At 41.8% G+C, this 25,159-nt stretch overlaps 1 protein-coding gene across 19 annotated transcripts in view; it reads left to right on the forward strand.

Annotated features, from left to right (window-relative positions):
- ARVCF (ARVCF delta catenin family member) overlaps positions 1–25,159 on the forward strand; it is a 295,496-nt gene that overhangs the window by 209,341 nt on the left and 60,996 nt on the right. For all 19 annotated transcript variants that reach the window (XM_075516535.1, XM_075516537.1, XM_075516534.1 and 16 more), the window contains 2 exons: positions 8,019–8,518; positions 17,342–17,525. In XM_075516535.1, coding sequence (XP_075372650.1) covers positions 8,019–8,518; positions 17,342–17,525 — 684 coding nt within the window. The remainder of the gene's footprint in view (positions 1–8,018; positions 8,519–17,341; positions 17,526–25,159) is intronic.

The raw sequence follows: 25,159 nt of genomic DNA on the forward strand, positions 1-25,159 counted from the left end.
TCTTCTTACTCAGCTGAAAGTCATCTTCTGAGTATGAACCTGAAAAACTTGCCTACTTTGTTTTCCAAGCAGTGTACAAACTTTTGCGTGTGCCTGCATGAAGTCATATCCTCGTGAATCATGTTTTGATACGGATTTAGATCTCGTTATTTTCCTTTTTAATTTAGAGTAGTTTCCGGAGCTGTAAAGAGTCTGGAACCACCTGCCTCTCTGTGTGTAGATGGTCTTTAGACTTAATGCTTGTGACCGAAGGCTTGACTTCATCAGCAGTAGTTGTCGGTGGGATTTAGGTAGGCCTTTTCGCTCTCTTGTCTTGGAGCGCTCCTAGTTGGAGATGTGATGTCATTCATGGTTTCGTTCATACTTTCATAGCTCTATCTTCCTTCACATTTCTGGAAGTTTATTTTAAAGCTAAATGGAATCAAGCACCTGCAGATTGTCATCTTTATTTAAAAAAAAAAAAAAAAAAAAGGTATCAAGGCATATCTCCCAGAACCCCCTTTAAGTCCCTTGTGACATCTTTGATCTTGCAAGCTTCCAACCAGTGGAACCACATCAGCGTTTTATGGGCTAAAGGGAATACCTGCAGCCAGTGGGTGCCAAAATACTGATCAATCTATCAAACTTTGATCGGTGCTCCTCAGCATCTAAGCAAGTTTACCGTTCTCATTAAAAACAGTCAGGCAGCAGGGCTTTTAAATTTTTATTAACATTTTTCAAACTATATGCATGATGAATAATTAAATGTATTCTTAGAACCTACCCATTTGCATTTTTAAAGTTTTTTGTGTTTTGTTTTTTTAAACATCTCTTTGATTTATTGTTCCTTGCAGTTTGGATAGGACCAATTTTTGTTTTACGTTTCTTTTGTTGTGAGAGTTTTTTCCGTATTTAATATGATCAAGAGGCTTTGACAAGTAATTAGCTTGACTGTGGCAGCAAACTTTAGCTGGTGAGAACATAAGAAGATTGTATGAGGCCTCTTCATAAGTAGTTACTTTTTGACATTTCAAAGAAATACTTGAGCAATTCAATAAAACTGCATTTCAGATATGCTACTCATCTGCAAGAAACTAAAGACTACAAATAGTGCTTTGTACTGGATGAGGGTAATTACTACTTGATTATTCCTCTCTAGGTTTTTTAAAATAAGTTATTCCTTGTGAAAATGATTAAATGAACATGATAAATTGATGGCACTTTTGATTTCAAAAAGTTTGCGTGTGTAGAGCAGGTATAACAACAACGCCGTTAGAAGCTTTTCTACATCACACCGACTTTCAGCTTGGGCATCTTCATCGTGTCGCAAAGAGAATTCTTCTGGCTAACTCACTGCGGAAACTTAAGTTATTCTCTCATTTTCTTCCCAGTAAGTGCTGCCCTCATTTGTTAATAGTTTAAAGGTGGAATAAGGATCCCTACTGTCGGTTCCTAGTTTTGATGCTCTTCTGTCCGAGAGGACTGAATGGAGGGTTCTCATCGGGCCTGGGGTAGGTGGCCTCACCCCTGTGTTTATCACACAGGCTCTTGTGTCTGTAGGCAGCCCAGCTGTGTCTGGAGGGGATCCTGGTCAAGGGGATTACAGGTACAGATTGTTCTTTCCATCCCTTGCCAGCTCCATTTGAGCACAGAGATAAATATCTATTGTGCTTTCCTTCTGTCATCACCAGCCTCATTTTAAGCTACTTATATTTCATTTTCAATGGGGGGGAAATGTGCCTCCTCGCCAACATCTACAAATCCAGATAAGTGCACAAAGGCAAATATTCCCTCTGTTGGCTCTTCAGTGCTTGTGGCTGCGTTTGTTTCTTGTTTTCTTTTATACTGAGTCTCTGCTGTAAGATATATTATCTTCGGCAAGAAGAATACCTGGCACTTAATGTTCTTTTCCTCAGCACATGCTCTGGTTTGGTTTAGTCAGATTGTATAATAAATTGGGGTGAGAGAAAGGCATGTGGGGTGTATAACACTGATTTAATATTACTCAAATTTACTTGTGAAGGTATTTACACATCTTTAATTGGGTTTATGCCCTTTTTTTCTTCATTTGGCAGGTTGCCTTTATTAGGAGAATTTTATTACAGTCTTTAAAAATACGTAGTCTTATGGTGTTGCTACGTGTTTTATATACAGTCCTTTTAGAAGGAGAAGCAGGAAGTACTGAATATTTTTCATTCACAAAAACCAACCCTTCTATTATTGGAATACTTTTTAATCATTAAATTGAAGTTAACACAAATGAGCAGGAAAAAACAGCAAGTCATAATTCATCTTATGTTTTTTAAATTATCTTCTGTTCAACTTCTCATTTCTTGCCTCTGTGGTGATTCCTTTCCAGAGTGGATCGCTACAGTTTGCACTTGTACTTGCATTCATGGGACTCCTTGTTCCCTAAAAACTCTGGAGCAGCTATTGCCGGGGTTACTGTTCCAGACTAGACAGGATATGAATTTTTAACATTGACTAAATCAACAACAAAACAGTTTTCTGCTGTTAAATTTTCTATGGCAGAAGTCTGATATAAGAGACTGAGACTATATTTGGTGGTCACTTCATGGCCCAAATTACTATTACCAGGAAACGAGCCAGATTTGAGATTAAATTACTGTAACACTAGGTCTCTCTTTGCTTCTGTTACGTGTAGACAGTGCGAGAATATTGGTCTCACGTACACGTTAGTCACATTCCACTTCTGGTGTCTTTTTTCAATCTGGAGTATAACGGCTTGTATTTGTAGATAAACTTGCAGTCAGCGCTTCTGGCCTAACTTCATCCATTTCAAGTGTGGTCTCACAGCGGCACCCACGCAGGCATCCTTCAGGCTAGGGAGATACCTGCCGCTGTAGATCGGCCTCTTTGGTTTCATGGCCAACCATAAGTGTAATACCACTGGGGTGTTGTCTAGGTTGGGGCAGGAGCGTATGGATGTGCCTGGGCAGAATGGGGTGAAGCAAAAAATGCAGTAGGTTTGGAAAAGATTTGGTTTTTTTTCTGAGGCACCTCCTTAGAGTGGATTTGATCTCAATTTGTTGATCTTCCAGTAGCAGAAGACTTAACGTATGGCTGAGTTTTACGTGGCAGGCAGCAGCCTGAGTCAGCTCACCCATTAGGAGCTTTTAGGTGGTTCCAGTCAGGGGGATTTTGGTGTTTTAACCATATGGCCCATAACTCAGACTTGTCTCAGCAGAGGATTTGGTCCAGTTTTGAATCCTCTTGTGCATCCTCCTGTCACGGAACAGAGGCTGGCAAAAGTAGGACCTCATTCTGCAAAGTCTTTAGATTTCCTCTTCGATGTTTGGCACCAAGCTCCCTGCTGAAATCCCAAGCCTTTCTGGTCTGTTGTCCTAAGCAGACACCAGCTGCAAACTGTGATGAATGTAACACTTGTATAAATTGTTGAGGATTAAATGTGTAAATCTTTCACCTGTTTACTCAAATGTGCCTATGTTGAAGCCACAAGGAAGATGATAAATCCACAAGCTCTCTCCCAGTTTTTATCGACGCTAGAATGTGTTTTGATCAATTCCCTGAGACAGGTGACTAGTGAGACCCACGGCATCCTAAAAACTCAGCTGCCTTGCTGCAAACAGATGGAAGGCAAGATGCTTGTAGTCAGCAACTCTGGCGTACTACCAGATCTCTTCCGTCCCGAGAGTAAAGAGCTCTTGGCCTCCTGAGCACAGATGACTGTGTCTGCTGAAGCTCCCGTTAGTCCTTCTCCTGTGTCGAGTGGCTTGCCTTTCCAACGTAGCTGTTCTGCTGGCATGGAGGTGAAAAATTGCATTTGGCCCCCACCAGTCCGACTCGGAAAGATGGTTTCTTTACTCTCTCTGTGTGTAAATGTGTTGCTGATTTTACTCACTTGTCTTCAGAAACTGGCTGTGTTTATCTCCCTGATAGGCACTTGCTTTTGACTTCCTCGCTCTTTGCCGAGTCTGCCCTTCTCCGGCCCCTGAGCCGCTGTTAAAGGAGGGGAGATGGGACTGGGCCTGGGCCCGACCGCCCTCCCTCGCGCAGAGCGGGGATCTCCGTCTGCCGAGGCAGTCAGAGGCCTCGTGGTGGTTCTGCATTACGCTGCCCAAGCAGTTATTTTGCTCCTTTGCAGGTGATCTATTTTGGTAAAATGCTTCCCTTCAGTGCTGTTAAGCAGTGACAGAGCTGATATTTAGAGCTTCCCTTGTACAATATTTCAGGATTCTTTTCCTTTAATTACAGTGTGGGTTGGTTTTTTTCTTTTTTTCTTCTTTTTTTTTAACCTTCTCCAGCCTTGATCACTGTATTTAGTCATGTGAATCTGAACTGGTGTGTTACTTGCCTTTGCTGAGCTTTCTTGTACAGCTCTTAAGTTCCCACCAGGATCTCCCGAGTTTCTAGATAATTACTCAGGGTCTTGAAGGGTCAAGTGTCCACGTGTTATCTTTGCTGCCAGGTAGGGTCACTGGGGTTTGTTACTGGTGCATTAACCAGTGGCTCTTGACACCGTTTCGTCCTGCAGAGGTATGTTGGATCTGACCCACGTGGGCTTATTTCAGCAATAGTGTTTCTTGTGTTCATCCTTTCTCTACAGATACTTGAGAGAGACTGTCTTGTTTCAAAGTAGCTGTCTTTGTGCACTCAAATGCTCATGTTAGATGTGCAGTCCTATTTTTTCACTAAGGAGATGGTCCAGCAGAATCAGGTTGAGATTGGCAGGAACAGAGTTACAAGTGGACGGTTCATGTAGGAATGCGACTGTATGAAAATGCCCACGGTTGTTAAAAGTCACTTGTGGTTCGGGGTCTGTTTCCTTGAGGATGCTTTGCTTCTGCTGTGGGGCTGGGGCCAGCAGTAGGTGCTGTGGTCCCCACGGAGCAGTAGCTGGTGGGTTCTGAGCAATGCTGCCCTCCCCACCACCACCCGCGTGATTCATCCTAAACCATCCGCACCTCTCCGTACCCGTGGCACTCAGGAACGCAACCTCTTCCCTGCAGCACGAAACACTCGGCATCTTCCCCTGTCCTGTTCTACCCTGACTCGGTGGCCTGGGGATCTCATCAGAGAGGGATCATCAGAGCCTGTTGGCTGTCTTCGGCGCATCCGTAGCTTTGTATCGGAACAATGGAAGAAAAAACCCTTTTTTAAAAAAAAAAAAAAAAAAAAACTTTGTTAGAATAAGTAGCAAGTTAGGATGTGATCTTCTTTCTTTTTTCTTTTTCTTTTTTTTAATGACTGATTCTTTACTTCAGGTATTCACATTAGTATTTAATAACTAGTGATTGATAATTTAAAAAAAGGTAGTGTTGTTGGTACAAGAGTTATGTGGTGCTCTCTCTTGTCATGACAGTGTTGCAATTTAAAGTCCTAACTCAGAAGTTTTATTTTGGGCAAATGTAATGAAACGGAAGAGCTTTGTGTGGCACAGGGGAGAAGATACGGCATGAGGAGGATGGGTCCGTCCGTGTGGTTCTATTCAGAAGGCTTTGTGGAAAGAATGCAAACAAACTGCATCCCAAGACAATAATTATCTTTGAGTATTTGCATGGATGAGAGGGAGAGAGAAACTTAATTGTGCAGGTGTAATTGAGGTGGCGTACAGTTATCTTGTGGGCAGCTCGTAGGACTGAGGCATGCTGAATTGCGAGTTACCAAGTCAAGCGAGCAACAGCTGTGCAGAGGGCAATTATTAAAATTAATCTTCTGCTACTTTTCTTTTATGCAGTCAATAAGAATATAACACGAGGATGAGTTTGAGAAATGAGGTTTTGTTGTAGTTTTAATGCTGGTTGTCCCAAATTTACATACATAAAACCAGAATTTTGTTTGAGGAGTAGTTAAGGGGTTTTGTTACCACTTCTGCCCTGTGTATATGCCCAAAAGTAAATCTTTTCAGTGTTGTTACTTTCTTCTTGGAATGATGGAAACAGCTTTGTTCTGTAACAGAAAATACACCGGCTGTCCAGACATTGTAAATTACTGTGTAGAGCAAGTACTGAATTATACATACACAAATAACTGCATCGATAAAAGGATTTCTTCAGATTCATTCTGAGTTTTGGATACCGGCCCATTTTTATCCTTTCATTCAGTTTATGGTTTAGAACAGCAATTAAAGCAACTTAAAGTCAGTAGAGGCGCTTTTAACGTTAAAAGCGTTAATTGTACAAGACTAAGTTCAGTCTCCACCTCCGGTTGCTCTTCTCCCCGGAGTCTGGTTTAATTAGCAGTCCCTTGAGGATAACAGCAAGCTCCGTTTTCTTTCTGAGTTCTAATGGTCTGTACTTCCTTCAGCATGACATCAGAAATTGTTCAGTAACATCAGTCAGTGCTTAAAGTGAAAGTTTATAAGAATCATTTTGTAGCAATTAAACCTACTTGCTTGACTGAGATAACTACAATACTGAGATAGTAGCTAATCGGTCCGGGAAAAAACAGTAAGGCAAAAAGCTGCTGCTGTTTTAAAAGAGAAAAAAAAATATATATATATATAAGAAGTCAGTTTATGTTAACATCTATGAAGAGTAGTATTAGAGGGAAGGGAGGATGAAGAAGAAAAATCTTATAGACTTAAGGTTTGAAACAATGGGAATAATTGGACTTTTGCTTCACCTCCCGGTGGGTCACCTCGGCTCCTCATCCTTCTCGGCCAGGTTCGCGAGCTGGTGTGAGCCTTCGGGGCAAAGCCTGAGAGGAGAGGGTGCGAAGTTGAAAGCGTTCGTGGGAGTTCGTAACCGTTAGGTGCAAGTCGCCTTGTTGCCCTGTGGGCTTATTCACATATACAGTTGAGGAATTTGTGACCAGTGGGTTGCTGTGTGCAAACTTCAGATTTCCTTTTGTCCCTCGCCCAAGGACTTCAGCGAACGACGCGTGTTCTGGAGGATGAAAGCTGTCGCTTTGAACAAGGGATGGAGCGTATCAGTGAATCGCAAAAACAAATTCTGAAGCTGTAAATGCCTTTCCTTACAAATCTCTTGCAGAAATGTTCTGTCTTTAGCAGCTAGTTGGGGGGGGATTTTTTCTGAAGGTTAGAGATTATAGTTGCAGCAGTGGTTGTTTAAAAAAAAAAAAAGAAATAGTTGTCAAATACTGATTTTTTTTTTTTTTTTAAGAATATGGACATTCATAGTGTGAGAATGTACTGTGTTAGAATATTTTCAGCTGTGTTGATTGTAACTTTGCCCTTTGTGTGAACTAGGACACAGTAATATCTAAATAGGTGTGTTAGCCGGTTGTGACTGACCTTACTTCAGTTACACACAGTGAATTATGGCACAACGGGATAGATGCCGTTCATGCTAACGCTGTAAGTGATCTTAAGTTAATGAACTAACGTGCAGGTTAGTTGCTGATCTGGGGAGGAAAGCTCAGAGTCCTGGACTTGCTTTGGATGTCCAGCAAATGACTCTGGTGTTAAGAGCCGGACCCAGGTCTCTTGGCCATCAGCCTCTTACCTGTAGTACGAATGATTCTGTACAAGGTAGACTTTTATTATGTGCTTGGATTCAGGACTTAGGTTTTCCATCATCTTTGACACCGTTATGTGTATTGATGAGTTCAGTGTACTTGTGTGAGCATCAACATGGAAATGTAGTGGAACTTCTCAGACTTGCTGAAAAGTGGCTGTGGTCGCAGTCCAGGCCTTGAATGCCTCTAATTAGTGTTTTGGTTTGCTGCAGAAGTAGTGGCATTAATGAAGCTCAATGTTTCCTGCTAAATGTAATCCAGCTCTATCATAATTGGTTTGCGAAGTGACCAAAATGAAAGCAATCTGTTTGATGACTTGCAGTTCCTGTCATCGTTTCATTGCTAGCCAAACAAATACTGTGCTGTAGTCCCATCACTGTGGAGTACTCAGCTATGGTTAATTTGCAAGTTACTACAAATAAATCATTTGAAAGTGTAAATATGCTGCCCGTAATGATATTGGTGATACTAAAAGGTTTGCTCGTAGCTGCAATCTCCATACAGACTCAGAGGTACCGAGTGTTTAAATGCGCTTTTTTTTCCCCCTTTCTTTCTCTTGGGACTGTTGCTTCCTACAGGGGCTACGATGACCCCATCGAGACAGAGATGGTTGAAGAGAGGATACCTTACCTTCATGGTGGCTACGCAGCACCGCTGGCACAGCCAGAGAGAGGAAGCATGGCTAGCATTGACCGTCTGGGGAAGCGCTCCCCCTCTATCGACAGCATCCGCAAAGACCCCAGGTGGAGGGACCCTGACCTCCCAGAAGTAATTGCCATGCTCAGCCACCCTATCGATCCAGTCAAGTCTAACGCCGCAGCCTACTTGCAGCACTTGTGCTACGAGAATGATAAAATCAAAAAGGACGTGAGGCACCTTAAAGGGATACCTATCTTGGTGGGCCTACTTGATCATCCAAAGCCGGAGGTCCATCGCAAAGCCTGTGGGGCTCTCAGAAACATCTCCTATGGGAAGGACAATGAAAACAAGGTGGCTATAAAGAACTGTGATGGCATCCCTGCATTGATCAGACTGTTGCGGAAAACAAACGACATGGAAGTGAGAGAGCTAATTACAGGTCAGTGTCTGTAGTTTCTTTAATGAATTATTCTTTAGAGGAGTCCTTTCAGCTTCAGGAACAAGAATTTCTGGAGATTAAAGCATTGAAGGAGAATTTAGATCACTGGCTGCAGCTGTTTCTTTGGCTGCACCGGGTTTGTGGTGTGAGACAGCCTAAGGCAAACGTGCCCTTCAGGAGGAAATGGAGATCATCTGTGCGTGTAGCACGCTCGGGTTTCCCGGGCTGCTGGGAGATGGATGATGCTTCTTGGATGTAGCATGCAACTGCTTGTGGTTGAGTTACTGAAGCTTAAATGAGTTATAGCAACTTCATTGACAGGTAATTTGTAGTGCACTTGCCCTCAGTGTGTTACAATCGTGAGGTAAGGTATGCTAATCTAAAACTTTCCTTGTTAATCTCTTATAAAACAATCCTGCTGCCATGTCCCCACTAGTTCATATTGATAGAACAGTCAGTCTCCTCAGGAACACTTCCAGCCCACGGTGCTGGGGATGCTGAGGCTGCATATAAAGTTGCAGCACTTCTGGGCTGGAAAACTCAGATTTTTAAGGAGCGTAGAGTCTGCTGTTGAGATCCTCTGGACATGGGGTTTGCTTGTTGCAATAATCGGAAAAGGGAGAATTACATTTTGAAGTTACTGAGTTCGTGCACACTTTGCAGGGAGTTTTCAATCACTTGTAACTCCATTATTCAACTTGTTTTTTATTTGAACTTGGTCTTGGACATCGTCCAGAAAGAGTAATAAAGTATATGCCAAGTTTCAAAGTTCAGCCATTAAGTGGAAAAGGGTGGAAAAGTATGTCAGCTCTTAAACTAAGGAGAAATATATTGTTCTTCAGTCTCCGATAACTCACGAGGAGTGAAATGGATTTCCCTTTCTTGTCTCAGAAGCAGCAGGGGATGTTTGGATGGAGACCAGGACAGTTGCAATGCATTTCAGTGCCAGAACAGAATTTTTCAGAAAGTTTTGTGAGTGTGAAAATGGGTCCAGGGCTGAAACTGTTTAGCTACCTTATCAGTGTTGGATTCTCCAGGCAGACCCTATTGCAAACATGGATTAAGCCATTAGAAGTAAACATCATAATTCTATAATCGCCTCAAAAAAATTATAGCAGCTCTCCAAGTTTTTACTGGTAATCATAATACTCTGAGATGAACAGTGGCCTTGGGTGTTCCAACTGTTCTTCCCCAGCCATTATAGGATATTTAGCAAACTAGGTCTAAATATACAGTGTAGAAACTAGCAGGGATATTTTCCAGTGCTTTTCCAGCGAGCTGGTAAAGGAGAGCTGTCTGTTTTGCCAGAGAACCTCGAAGCAGCTTGTGTTGGTTGTGCTTTGATTGCTGTCTGTGCTTTGTCTCTTAACGTGGAAACTCTGTAGGCAGTGTTTATATGCCATTTGTTGCACTCATTTAGTATGATGGCAGACTTAAATTTATCTTTTTTTTTTTAATTTTCTTTAAATAAATAATATCTGTTTACCTACTGTTCTAGTTTACTCAAAATCCATTTCTGGTGTGCTGAGAAGGAATAAATTTATTTCTTTAGATTCAAGAAAGGAGAAGCCAGGCTATAATTTACTCTGAAGGAATATCATTATAATGCTACGTGGTAATCAGTCACTTTTGAGGTGGCAAAAACAAACTGGATGTTTTCCCTTTTCACTCTGAATGGCGATTGCTTTGATTTCCAGTTGATTAATTAGTTCTACAGTTCAAATGCATTTTATTTGACAGTAGCTCCTGCTAATTAAATGTAGTATTTTTATTCCACTTTGGGTTTTGCTATTTAAAGCTCTTTATTTCCCCTTACTGAGAAACACCAGGAATACTGAGGGCATTAACCTAAACAGATGTCCAGCAACAGATGATGTGCATTCAATCTCCACCTAACCAGGAATAATTTCATTCCACTTCTAAAATGATATCACCAGATCCAGTGTGAGACATTCAAGCATCAACATAGAAGAGAAGAGTATTCCAGCAATGCCTCTGTGACTGATGCTGGTGTCCTTGCAGTCAGTGTTCAAAGCCTGGGCTGATAATGTGGAATTGTCTGTTCGAAAAATGAGCTCCAAAAGTCAGCGGAGAGAAACAAGAGCCAACTTGAAGTGCAAAGGGAGCATTCAGCCAGGGCCGCTACAAAAGGACTGTGTTTTGCAGCCTCAAAAATTTAGATCACAATTCTGACGTTCTCCTGATAGAAATCTTGACTTCCTATCTGGGTACTTTTCTCTAGTGATAAACCAAAGTCTACCTTTGCCATGAAAATTTCTCATTCTGTCTGGAGTGAAGTCTCTGGGGACTTCTGCAGCAGTGCTAAAAAAAAAGGGGGAGAAAAGACAACAGCATACAGGGTTTGCTTGTTTATTTCTTCTAAGAGGCTGCAAATTCAAGTTCGGTATGACACATTGACTTCTCTGGCGTTTAATATTTCTTTAACTTAATACTGGCTGCTTTTCAAAAGCTGAATAGTAATCATCAGCTGGTCATCCCAGACGTGGATGAATGATAAAACAATCCTGCTTTCCAAAGAGATGTAAGTAATTTGAAGAAATTGAAATAATTCAGGTGTCCGAATTCAAGAGCACTTCCAGTCTTGAAGTTCTGCTTCTCTGGGTGTGGGACACTGCCTGCCTGCAGGACAGGAGGGACGTGGGAGCGTACAGTAAGACACGGTATTTGCAGCTGGAAGGGGTGCTTTCTGGCAAAAGAGAGCATCATTCTCATCTAATTTGAGAGTCAGTCCTTGGCTTTAGTACAGCTCCGTGGCCTCTCATTAACTTGGTGATCTGAGGCAGCAGCCACAGCTGTCCAGAGCAGCATGAATCAGGGCAGCCAGCTGGGCCTGGGCGGTGGCTTAATGGAGTGGGGAAGAAGCCATGCCAGGGTGTTAAAAAGGCATGAGAGGTAGGTGCAGCGGCAGGGGGAATCGGATGGGTGACGCTCCGTGCTGAATGAGCGAGACTTGATGTGTCAGGAGGGTGTTCACTTGACTGCTTCCCGGAATATACGTTTTGGAGAACGCAAGTTAGACAAACGTATTGACGTGCAACTTTGGAAGCAGGCTGAGTATACTGATACAACACTGCTGCCAGATTAAGCGAGTCTGTAGCTTTTTGCTTTCAGATAGCACTGGTTTTAGCAGGATTTGAAAACCTTCTCTGGGTTAATGTCATGTCTGTTTTACCAGATGTTCTTGATATATCTGCAGATGGCACTAAAACATGATGTCCCTCAAGGTAAGACAGATACATGAGGTGTGTAAAAAAATACCTTCAAAACTCAAGATACAATCATAAAATACCACAGATCTCACATTTCGTTCTTTTTAAAGCGTGGAGTAACAAAATGTCTCCCATCTACTGCACTGAGAAAAGCTTGATTTAACTGTTAGGGTGTCCATAAGTAAATCACGAGTAGAGTTGCGATGGGAAATATTCCACAAAATTCTTCCTTGCATCCCTTTCTGGTCTTGGAACTGCACTACTGAACTGACAGTAGATCATTTTCTTGAGAAATGGAGAGAAATGAGGATTAAGCTGGTAAGGAATTGAACCTGTTCTCGCTGGGAAAGTTGCAAAAGTTTTATCTTGAGTGATAAGGGGTTTTTGTGGAGCAAATGTTCCCATCAAATATGCAAGACCAAAATTCTATTACATTCTTTGAAAAGCAATCAGAAGTTGGTAGCTTTAATGAATAATTTTGTTCTTTGTGAGAACATTGAAAGTAATTTTGTTGTTTAATGACATTGCACTGATTTTAAGTGGTGCAGAACATGATTTTCCTGATGCTCTATGTTGCCAAACTGCTTTTAATTGAAAAATGATTGACCTTCAAAATGCTCTGCAGAGGAAATATTTTTATCTAATACTATAATGGAAACTTGCAGATTGATCAGCTTGCTCAGAATTCACACCTTCTGGGCATTTATGTATGCTATGATCCTGTCAGCTGATCAGACGCTAACTTCTCTTTGAAGTACCGTGCTGTCTTGAACTTTCTGATTACAGATGGGCTTACTCCTTCCATTTTTGCTTAGAACGCTTGTCAGAAGATCTCTTTTCGTGGTATATTCTATGACACCGTAGTTCATGCTGAGGTTCTAAACTTGACCGCTGCTTAACTTGAAGAAGCACAGCTCCAGTCTTCAGACTTAGAATGATACAAACAGGTCTGTCAAACAAATGCATACAGGACCACCACATAACAAGAAATCCTCGGCGAACGTAATGCAGACCGCTTTATTTCCCCAAATGCTAAATGATTTAGTATGGACCATAGATACAGAATTAAAACAGCTGCTTCATCGAATTTCTTGGTGACATTGGATTTTTGCAAGTAAGCAAGCTCAGCAGGAAAAGATTTCCCTGGGCTTCCAAAGATAATGGCATGTACGTATTCTGCCACAATTTCTTTAGAAATCTTTTCACGGCTCCAAGGAGGCAGAGATTTAGGAAATTATGGCTGTGGCCCTAATCACTTTTAATATTACGTAAATCATGTAGCTATGTTTATAGCTTATAGTAATTTTAAATATATTTTTACAATAATCAGTACTTTTGAAATAAAAACCTGTAGCTATTGTCCCTGCTTAACATGCTGACAGAGTAGAGGTAATGGCTGTAGTTGAGAAATATATAACTATATTACAAATAGTATTTATGAATAAAATAAAGATTGATCATGATTATGATCATCTTCTGAAAAAGCAATAGTTCATCTTCTTTTTCTAGTCCTAAAATTCATGCACTGTGGTCAAAAAGGCTAATACTTGTAATGAAAGTGCATGGGAAATTTAGATAACTTTATTTCCCTTACGCTGCTGTGTTAGTGACTTGATTTCTCTTGAGTGCTATTCATTTGAATTGATTAAACTTAGAGTTTTAAAAACAGTGTTTCCAGCTTGTTAGATCATTAGAGTGTTATGCTAATAGAGGCAGGGAATGATTTTTAAAGATAGATGTCAAATTTACAGGGGTTTTAATTTTTTTTTTTTTTTTTTTACTCAGATTTTCTCTCACGCTGCTAAAACCTACAGTCTGATCTGAATTTGTTCACTTTTTAAAAAAATTTTCTGTGGCTGCCACTCAGTGTCTTTTCCATGGAATTTGTTTTCTCAAGAGCTGAAAGGATGCTGGGATTTAGACCTCTTTGTTTCATAATTTGGAATAAGAAGAATGTATTGTCACTCTTTATTTTCTGTATCCCGTCTTGTGGAATATTTTCCCAATGAAGTCAACTCAAATCTGAATTTTTTCTCTGCCTTTGGAACCCAAGGATTCCCTCATCACAGCTTATCTTGGGCCGCCCTGCTGTCAGGTGCTGCACATGCTCCTTGCTGAAGGCCGTTCAACAGAGGGATTCTTTTGGTTTTCCTCATGCAGCCGTCAAGGAGAACATTATAAATTTAAGTGGTGTGACATTTTTTAATAATTTGGAGAGCTTTGTGCTTTTTTTTTTTTATAGTAAGACTGTCTTTTATTCTTCTTCATATTTTGTTGGTGTTTTCTATGGAACGTTTGAGAGGTGGGAGGCAGATGAGAAATTGAAAAGCTTGGAAACTGCTGGGCTTTTTTCTTCAAAGAGGGTGGAGGAAAGGCATTCTGTTTAACTTCAGTCCCCGTTGTCTGGTAGCCACTCAGTGAGATTGACGGTCAGGATGGGTTTGCCCTAAATGGTTTACTGCATAAATTGCAGTCAGCCTCTTAAAAATTCTGGATGAGTATGTCCAAGAGATGCTTTTGCAGGGGCGGGTAGTTCTGTTGGGCTGGACGGGGTTACGACCATCGGCGAAGCTGACGTGTGTGTGGTAGACAGGCAGGTTTGTGCCGTTTCCAGTGTTGCAATCCAACTGGAATACTATTGAATCCCAGTTGCATTCAGTCTCTTGAAATAACTACTGGTGAATGAGAATATAGGAGAAGAGGGAGTTTGGAGACGATGAATTTATTTTACACATTGGGGTTGAAGGTATTGAAATCTAGGCACAAATCTCGTAAGTCTTAAAACAAGTAAAAGACTTGAGCACAGGTAAACTTTTGTACAATCCTGTAATATTAGAGCTCTTGGAAATTTTATAGGTATTTTTGGCTTTTTAAGTATGTGCCTGCCTGATTCTTCTTAAGCAGGCAGTGAAATTTGCCTTTGCAGTTTCACGCTGCAGATGACGCGTGGTGTCCCTGCCCCAGGAAAGAGGACAAGGCAGAATCTCCTTCTGGGTGCAAAGGAAGCACGTGCATTTAAGGAAAGAGCCCTTAAATACAAAGGGCTGTCGGATTTTAAAACTTAGCTCTTCCACACGCAGATGATTTTAAATCTCCATGTTGTTTCCAGTCGCAATATTTTGCGGTTTCAGAAGAACAGAAAAGCAGGATCCTTACGAATGCTGTACTGGGGTTCCTCGGTCGATGCCATCTTTTCCCAATACTGGTTTTTTGACCACTGCAAATACCAAATGCTCCATTTATGTTCCTGTGAGGGAACCCTGACGTAACCCTCCAGAACCAGGGTATCTGCACCCACTGTTCTCCGGTTGAATCTAGGTTTGCTCCAGAGATGATGATCCTGTATAATTTTCTGGGATTTTATCCATCCAGTTCAGTACTCGATGTTCTGATTTTGCATTTGAATTTTGAAGTACTGAGCCAGCAATGCTTTTAGGGATTTAATAGTAATTATTATTTTTATATCGGCGAGTCTGATGTGCTTAAGGAATTGGTGGACAATAACTAAAGAAAGACTGTCTAGTGAAGTATTTAAAATTAATTGGGTAGCTTATATGTCAGGCTTTAGTCTTATTATAAATATTGACTTGCATTTTGTTTCTTGTATAATGTATATTTTTGAGCCAATTCGTTGTGAAAAGTAAAGGCTTTCTTCCGCAACAAAATGGGGCCAATTAGCTTTTTCTGCTTGGTTTTGGTTTTTTTTCTTATTGTCCATTGTGTTTGGTGTTTTGCAAAGACAAAGGGTGATTTATTGTAAAGGGTACAAAGAGAAAATTAATTCCTATTTCACCTATACAGTCTTGTTTGAAAGCTAAAAAAAGTAGGTTATGAAAATCTCATACAGTGTGTTGTCTATGAATGGCAAGGGAATTTGGCCAAAAAAGCAGTATTTTTGTATGGTTTTAGAAAAAGACTGAAAGAAACATTATGGTATTCATTCTGTTGCCTGCCTCAGAGTTTCTTTATTAATTAATGTGGTCTCCCCAGTCTGAGCAGATGCCTGGATCTTGTAAAGATCACTTTGAGTAGGAGACACCATTCGACTTCCAAGGCCCTGCTAATCATCAGCCTTTGAGGTTATCGCATAAGTGCCAGTCACTGCTCCAACACAGATAAAATTCCCGTCCTGACCTGGTACCTGTCATGACCCTATATGGATAATACTCTGATATTAAAATAGGACGTTTGGCACTTGACACTTCAAACTTGTAGCAGCGAAAGCCTGAGTGTGAAGGAGCGTTCCCACGAGATAGCTGCCTTGGCTCGCTCGGCGCTAGGTGTGGTGGCCCCGCTGGTTCTCCGGCACCTTGGATCATCGCACCGCTGCAGGCTCCCTCGCTCCTACGCGCTTGCCGTTGACTGACAGGGTCCAGCGAGGCCGTGTGTGTGTTAGACTGCCTGCCAAAAGCAATAGATCCAAAATCTTTTTCCAGCCATTTTTAAAGTTTGAAAACTTGGAGTGATTGCAAGGGACTGAAACACAAGGTTGCACCTTTGTTTGTCTTCTGTGTTTTGCTTTAGACACGTATACGAAGAGGTGAGTATCTACAGCTTGGGCTGTAATATGCACAAATTCACAGCTGTGGTAACACAGGGAGCCTCAGGTTAATATTGTGTCTGCTTAGGAAAGATTTCCTGTGTTCTGGGGAACCTGGCTTTTCCATTTGGTGTCTCTGAAATTTTGCTAGTCTTCACACTTTTCCTTGAAGATGAAAAGCGTGCATCTGGCTCCCTCCTGGCGGTGGTACTGGTAGCTCTCAAGCGTTACCAGGCTGGGCCTATGCAGAAATTATCTCTGAAGTGAATGTCCTGTTTCAGTCCTAGCCTAACGAGCAGTCGCTCTCAGGACACTGATACAGGTCTGCTGGGAAGTTGTATCACTTATCTAAGACGGGATATTTTTACAGTTGTAAGGCTGTTCTTCTGTTACGTTGGTTTGATGGTCTGCTGTCTGCAGACTTCTGTCTACTTTGGCTCATAATTGAGGTAAAAATGGAAAGACAGAGGAGTTCTGTTTCTCAGCTTCTTCAAGGAATCCTATGCTTGTGGCACCAGGTGATTTGAACACAGATATTGCCTGTGACAGGAAAATGCGAAAGTAAATAATAGAGAAGAGTGTTGAATGAAATACTGTCTTGTGCAGAGGATAAGCATAAGATCGATGATAGTCCATAAATTCATCTCTGTTTTTAAGACTTGTTCAGTATACTTGTCTGCTGCATTGGATGAATTTTTACTTTTTGAGGCATAGCTAGACTTAAAAGTGTAACAAAATTTGTATATAGCAGAAAAATCCTATTAATCTCCAATAACACATCACATTTATGTACTCTATTGTAGGACTTGATGACTTCTACAGTATCTGTGTCTTGATAAAAGTGCTTCCATTCTTTTGGAAATGCTTCTGTTGCAGTGACTCTGGAATTTTCCCTAAGCTATGTGCCAGTCTGGCATCTCATCAAGTGGTTTCGCCTTTTCGTTTCATTTTATGATTTAACCTTCTAGCAATTCTCTGTGAATCTAGTGATTCTATTTAACCCAGAGATTTTAAATAGTTATTATTCTCTTGTTATATCGCTGTCTCCTGCAGGCACCCTGTGGAACTTGTCCTCCTATGAGCCCCTGAAGATGGTCATCATCAACCACGGTCTGCAGACGCTTACCAATGAGGTGATTATACCCCATTCGGGTTGGGAGAGCGAGCCGAATGAGGACTCTAAGCCTCGCGATGCTGAGTGGACAACTGTCTTCAAGAACACTTCTGGTTGCTTACGGTAAGGCAGAACTGTGGAGTATTAATCTGTTTGCCACATCCTTTGTTTAGGATTTTGTCAAAATTATTTTGGTTTGAAATAAAGTATCATATATCTTTCATTTTTGTGGAGAGATCCCCGTTTCAGTGGCCCCAATAGCAATGCTTGGAGGTATTTGCCTGCCACAGTCTCTCGTGTTGCAGGGCTTGGCAATGTAGGTCTGTCCAGTGGGGCCAGCGTGAAGAGTAGCTCGTTTGTCCAGGTTAGGGGGCTGGATCTGTATAGGAAGGTGTATAATACAATGGAGAGTGACCCAGGTAAAGTTAGCTGCCAAGCTAAGTACAAAAAAAGCATTTTGCAGTGCAAACTGTGCCATAGGTACTGAAAATCATACTTTTATTTATCAATTGTACTGTGATCAGTGGGCTGTTTCTACAAGTTTTGAGTACCTTCTCTGCTTCCCTTGAGGGTGCTGGTTTTATTTATTTGAAAAGTGTGTTTTCAAACAACTCCCTTCGTGGTTGTGGGCTTTCCCCTATCAAAAGGTGCTTTTTTGCAGATACTGGGGAACTGGTTTCATGGAATTACACTGAGCATGAAACATGGATCCAGTCTTAGCCACAAACACTTTTGTGGACACGCTCCTATTTTAAGCTAAAGTGACTAAGGACCTGTGGGAAATTAGTTAAGAACCTGAACTACTGACCATTTAGGAACCTATTTCTAATATTTCTTGCAAAGGAGCCTGTTCTGGTTAGAAATGGTATTTGCATTTCTGAGAGCACCTTGAGAGTAGGACAGTACGTGCTAGAAGCTGGGGTCAGGAGGAGTCCTAACACAGTCTGAAAAACCTGAAGAACCAATGTTCCCTAAACCCAGTCAGTGTCTTTCATTTTGCTTTTCTTTCAGATAAAATAGTGGAGATGCCCTGTTAGATTCTTCAGCTTTATGATGAAGTCAATTAGGTTGAACAAAACTAATAAAGATTTGGCATTCTACCTTCTGTTGCTCTGAAGTATACTTCTGTCAGATTTCTTCTGATTAATGCATCTTCAGAAGTTGGTTCATTTCTCTTTCTCGTGCCTGTGGTCTCTAAATTGCAATAACTATTCCCCTGAGTAACTTCACAAATGAAGAAAGTAATGAAAAGTGTTCTGAAAGGGCCCATTACTGAAATGATGTGCAGTCCCACTGGAAACGAAGGTCCTTTAAGTAGGCTCCAGACATCATAGGTTTTTACTTACGAGTGTCTCGTTTTCTAATGGTTCTGCAAGAGGAAATTAGTCATGGTGGGGGATAAAAGGATTATCTGAATGAATATGGGATTCTCCAGTAAGTGTAGACAATAAATTCATCATTAGTAGACTAACCTAATCCACATCATAAATTTTTATTACTATGTGCAGTGCCCTGATCCACTTGAACTTCTACATTCCAGGATAGCTTTGGGGGTTGGTTGGTTGGTTGGGGTTGGTTTTGTTTGTTGTTTTGTTTTGGTTGGGGTGTTTTGGGGTTGTTTTGGGGTGGGTTTTTTTGTTTTTGGGTGGTTTTTTTTTTTTTTTTAATTTTAAAGTAAAGTACTGATTTTACAGGGCATGCAAAAGCTTCTGCCACTTTGGACATTTCATGTTCTTAAAGGCTAATGAAGAGGGATGTGGAGCATAGCAGTACTGAGATATGTTAGAGAATTTGAACTTTTGGGCATTAAAAGTGGCCCTGACGCACTTCAAATGCATCAGGACAGCAGCCAGTGACTGGTGTCTGCTTCTGTTGTTGAAGGGGGGAAACGTATTTCAGTCCTTTCATCTGTAGTCTCTGCTGTCACAGCCCTGTGGGACGATGTGCTTCCTTGTGGAAAATGTGAAGCTTCAGTCAGAGGTGGGGCAAGGTGATTTCACACTTGAAAGTAGTTACTTAAGGTAAATGGAGACGTGATGGCAGGTTAGCAGGGAAAGGTCATCTCAAAAAGGTAGTTTGTCCACGTCTCTCTGCTGTGCCATGGAGAGAGCAACCTCTTGCACAAGAAGGGGGAGAACTGTCTTGCTGTCTCCTTACTTCTTGCAGTGAGCTGAAGTGAGCCCAGGACAAGCAAGCTGCAGGGGCAGGTGGGATATGAGCTGTCTCTCAGGTGATCGTACTTCTTGTTACAATGTCAGTGATATTACATACCTTTTGTAGAGCACTTCCAGATCTAGGGATAAAAATGGACGTATCAAAAGTAATTATCATTACTACTGTTGGAAATAATTTTTCATTGTTTGTTGAAACCCTGCAGCTCATCCTTAAAAGCAGCAGCCAGATAAGATAGTTAACACCAGCAGAGAATAAACCCTTGCAGCCATCTGTCTGACAGACGTCAGCGTTTAAAACCCCTTTGCCTCCTCTTCTCATGTTGACACAGTAGCTGGTCCTAGAAGTTCGCTTTTCCATGAATGGCGCTTATTGCAGACTACAAATTGTTTAGCAGTTTGATATTTAACTGGGAGGTTGGTCCTCTCGGTGGTGTGCCAGCCTCTTTGTGTCCCCTTCGGAAGTGAGCCTCAGGTGTGTGCTGCGTCGTCTTCCAAAACAACCGAGAGAATCTTCCAGCTTCTGTGGTTTCGGATGTCCTTGCAGTTAGGTGTCCAAGCAGGAGATAGGCATTATGCATGCAGGACAGCATTCATTTCAGTATCATTTTTTCAGTTAATGAAGTTTAGCAACAGATGTGGGCGAGTTTGTTTCAAACTCAGTGATTCACAGCATGAACTGTCAGTTAATTATTTGCACTTTTTTTTTAATGCTGCTTTCTGATCTTTACTTTGTTCTTAATCTAGGTCTCTCTTTTGATAACATGGAGCGTTGGAAACACTTATTTCAAAATAATTGAAAACAAGTAATTAAAAAAAAAAACAAACCACCAACACTTATTTGCCTTTACCTCTTAAAATCCTGATCCATCCCATTTTCCTTTCCAGTCCTATCCTGTGTACATGCTTTTTTTTTCCCCTCTGTGATTCGTTAGTCTCTCTCCCTCCTCACTTGGGGAGTTCAGGTGCTGGTGTATGTCCAGGTCTGAGTAGGGCAGGCTGAATTGTATCCCGAGTGGGCAACTTGGACTGCTTGTGCCGGAGGGTGACCAGCCGCCCAGATGGTGCAGTGCTGCAGCTGTATGGGGGTGGAAGGATGCTTCAGCAGAGGGGTCAGTAACTGGGGCCAGTATCTCAGCAGACATTTGTACCTGCACCAGAGTTGCTTTACTTGGGAATTAACTTTGCAAGGTAAGAGCCATGATCCGTGCGCTCTTTTGCCTCTTACCCAAAGCTAAGGTAGCTTACTGGCTTTGTGTAGCCCTGATTTCTGCCCACTTTCTAAAGTAACAAAAATCCGCGTGTGTTGCTTGATGTTGATTGTAGTCTGCGTGGCCGAGGGACTTGCACTGAGGAATGGATTTGTCTGAGCTGCTGTCTGGGAAAGTCCTGTGCACGATACTGAGTAATGTTGGACCCGCTCATTTACAAGCTGGAAATCAGAGAAACTGTGCTAAGTTTGTTATCATCAAGAATGCCATTCAAATACTCTCTCTTTTGCTGTAAATTAAATAACTCTGGGATTACTTGTGCTACTTAGCGATGTCCATACCAAACTACCATAGCTAACTGACAATGTATACCTAGCGAGTAAGAGTCAAGGCAAGAAAAGGCAACTAGTTAAGGTTTATATTGACTTTGGAGACCAGTGTTTATTTTAAGGGCTCCTTCTAAAGTCAAGCCTTCTCCCATGACTGTGGCCATTATAGGGATCTTTTGAATCCTGATATCATCTGGAACATGATGGGTGGGTTCTGTGTGCCATCCCACTCTGTACTTGACTTGCCAAAAACCCTTCAAACAAATGTTTTGGGAATCCTGTATTCCCCTTTGCAAAATAAAGACTTGGCAGCACAGCTAATTTGCACGCTATGATCTGGTAATGAAATGTGTTGCGTGCTTTTTCTGTAATCTTTCCCAGGAAAGACTGAAGTTTTCAGAAACTAGTGCAGGTGATGATAATTTTGTCTCCATTCTCGTCTTGAGATCAGGAGAAAGATGTTTCCTCTTCCATTGCTGTGTTTTGTTTATAGGGGCAGACCTAAGATGATGAATGGATCTGCAACGTCTGTAATAATTTTACTACTTAAAATGGCCATGAGCCTTGTGGTAGATGCTACCTTGGGTGTAGTTTTGTAAAATAAAGGTATTCTTGTATTCTGTTGAACCTGTTGAGAGAAATAGGTATGGTGGAAATCTGGAAAGGAGCAGTAAGAAACAAAGCAGATTAATTTGTTGAAATTAAGTGTATTTTTGGTTATGGAAAAGTAAGACTGAGGAAGAAGTAAGGAAGACATTTGCTAGGAGAATCATTAAATATGCACAGATGTTCCTTTATTTCATTTGGAGTACAAGTTTCATGTCTTTGTATTGCATTTTATTATTTTAGGTATGTGGAAAACATCTCGTTACTGTCTGTCTTTTTTTTTTTAACTCCTAAATCCCTACTGGGATTTGCAGTCCAGAAGCATTTGTTTTTAAATTGTACTCTCCTCCAGTTTAAATAATGTAATGATTTGGTGCATCTTAACAAGGCCATTTTGTGATCCTTCTTACAGCTTTGACCAAGGCATTAAGGTGCTTTACGAGACGAGTACAAGTGGAATTGCTTGCGGGATTGATGGAGCTAAGGCTAGCTCACGTGTACCCAGGCAGTGCCAGAGACCTTTGCTGGCTCTCCGGGTTTGTCCCAGGGTGCTTCCCTGCTTTAGAGGGGACGTGCCGCATCTGCGGGTCAGAGCGCGCTGCTCCAGTCACGTTATCTTTTCTGTGTAGATACCCATCGTGATTCCTAGCTTTCTGGAAGCAGTGAGGATTTAATGGTTTAAAAATGAAATTCATTCTGGGCTTAATTGCTGTTTTCTGCCTAATTACTTTTAATTCTCCCTTGGATTTTTCCACTTCTAAGAGGACAGAGTAGAACTTAGTTCCTAAATTGCCAACTTTCTAGCCTGATTCCTGTGCTAAACTGACCTGCTGTCAACAAATGTTAAATGAATTAATTTGCATACCAAACAGATGCAAAGTGCTCCTTTTTCCAGGGTACCATCTGTAGTTGCGGCATTTCTTGTCAATTCTCCAAGTATACAGAAATTCGCATTCACAAATAGGCTCAGGGTTCAGAGACCTGGCCGTAGGTGTACGAACACAAACAAACTGCACCCACTTGACTTCCACTAAAAACACGCGTTCTTCAGATCGAAATTGCACATAACAGCTTGTCCAACATCAGCTCCTGAGAAGAGAAGGGACAACCTGGTGGCTAGAGCTGTAACTCTTGAGAAGTGTGGATTTAATTGCTGTTCTGCTACTATTCTGAGATAATTATAGGCAAGATTAATGGTATAAACCTTTTTGTGGTCTGATTTTTTAACAGCCCTATCTCCTTCTGGTTTTGGTGAGGTTCAGGCTCTTACTGAGTGCCTGAGTGGATCTGGACTTCAGTCACTGATCTTCACTTTCCTGTCTTAGATGTGGATTGGCGCCTCTGTCCTTACCGTCCCCTGCAGTTGGTAAATACCAGTAGTACAGGATTGTGAAGTGGTTGGTCCTAGAGACAGCAACTGGGAGTAAGCACCTTCTGTAGGTATACATTTTGATTCCATGGGACTGAACTCTTAACCTAAGAGTTATGGTAAGTGTGAGATACGATGTTGGAAGACATGAGATAAGGACTTGGTAGATTCAGAGGCAAAAACATACTCTACCAGGATGAGAAATCATCCTGCAGGAGCTTGATGGTAAATAATTAATACTTAGGATGTGCCAAATAGAGTTTTTGTATGAAAATGTTTTAAGCCTTTTTCTGAGGAGGACAGAGAGCATTAAGGTACATGCATGTACATCTTGTCCTGCAGATGTAACGTACAGTGCTTCAGTCATACGTAACACTGCTTAACGGCAATGAACTCGTTCCTCGAGTCCTAATGTCTTTAGATACTTGCGAACATACGTATGCATGCAGACACCTACAGCACTCCTGTGAGGCACGTGGAGGTAAAAAAGGTTTGTCAAACAGAATCTGCGGTCTTGTTTTGGCAGACAAGTTCTCTTTCTGCACCTTGGAAATGACTGTATGAGTGTCTCGGTGATATTGGTGTGTCCATTTTTTCTTCCCATCTCTGCATGCTGAATTTGAGGAAAGGAAGGAAGAAAGGCTGTCAAAGCCAGGTGCTTATGCCCTCCTTTCTTATTAATGATTAATGTATGGCTCTTCTCTGAAGAAAAGTGCTTGGGAATTAGAGCTTTCAAAGTGAATTACGTTCAAGCTCTATCCATCTTTAAATCCTGCAGGCATGACAATAGTATGTGGTGACAGTCACTTAATATTTGTCCTGCCTGCACTCTCTTATACTTGCGGCAGCCTTCATCTCCAACTGACCGAAGTCAGAAGGCGCTTAAGTGCAGATCTGTGACCTGGAAGCGCTGTCTAGTGAAGAGCAGGGTGCGGGAGGTGAAGCCCGGGTGCTGCCGCTCCGGTGCTGCCAGCCGCGGGGCCCTTGGCGTCAGGGGAACTTTGCTTACTGAGGCATGGCAGGGCAGAGAAGATACCTAAATGCGAGCGTTCAGGTGCTGGCTTTTATTTTCTCTTTATCAGCAGCAGATTAGTAATTGAGCTTCACGAGTCTGGCATTAGTACAGAGCCCTCCTTGCGGCAGCTACGTTTCTCCCCCACTCCAAAAAGGATTTGACAAAGTCATTTGGTTGACTTTCCTCTTAATCGGTGTGCTCCCCCATCGTAATTCGAGTAGTCCTTTTGTATGCTTTTGTAGGGCAGTTTTTTAACCAAGGAGGCCTGGACAGGACTTCTTACAAAGCTGAGCACGTTGCTGTCCACCCAGAGGGGACGAGGGCAGATGCTGCCATGCCTCTGTCCGCCCGCCCGCCGCGCTCGGAGGCTGGTGCGCTCGTATCGTTTTCATACTGGGTTCAGCCTTTGGGAGATGGCTGCTCCAGAAGCTGGAGCTAACGATACTGTCAGTGTTTTGTTGTGCAACAGGTACTTTTGAACTGGACTTTCAGCGAAGGAATAGTTTTAGAAGGAGATAAAAACTGAACAGAAATTTGCCTGTGAGTCTTCACTTTGGAGGCAGCAAGCAGCATGGAAAAGGGAGAAGCTTATCTGCCCAACCCAGACTGGAAAAAAACCAACTCAAATTAAAAACCCACACAATAGAGAGGAGTGAGCGAAGGCAGTTTCTTAATTAGCTTACTGATACTGTGCAGGATCACAGCATATGGCTGTCCTGGGGCTTATATGATGAGCAGAGCGTTTAATTCGTGCTAGTAAAGAGCTGTTAGGGTTCCTCCTGACAGTTCCTGATGTTTAGCTTGTAATATAAATAAATTATGCATAGATTTTAGCAGCAGAGACATAACCTAGTTACATGCAACCTTAATGCTTTACAATCAAATCTGAAGTATAAATTTAAAGTTGTGCACTTGCTTATTGCCTGCTGTCATTCCTTAGGAATGAATCTAGGTCCCTTCTCCCTTGGCTGTCAGTGAAGGGAGTCTACAGAAATGTCTGTCGCTGTGGTGGGATGAAGAGCAAGACTGAAACCAAGCGCACTGCAGTCGCTGTAA

The sequence above is a fragment of the Mycteria americana genome, chromosome 13 (genome assembly GCF_035582795.1).
Source record: "Mycteria americana isolate JAX WOST 10 ecotype Jacksonville Zoo and Gardens chromosome 13, USCA_MyAme_1.0, whole genome shotgun sequence".
NCBI lineage: Eukaryota > Metazoa > Chordata > Aves > Ciconiiformes > Ciconiidae > Mycteria > Mycteria americana.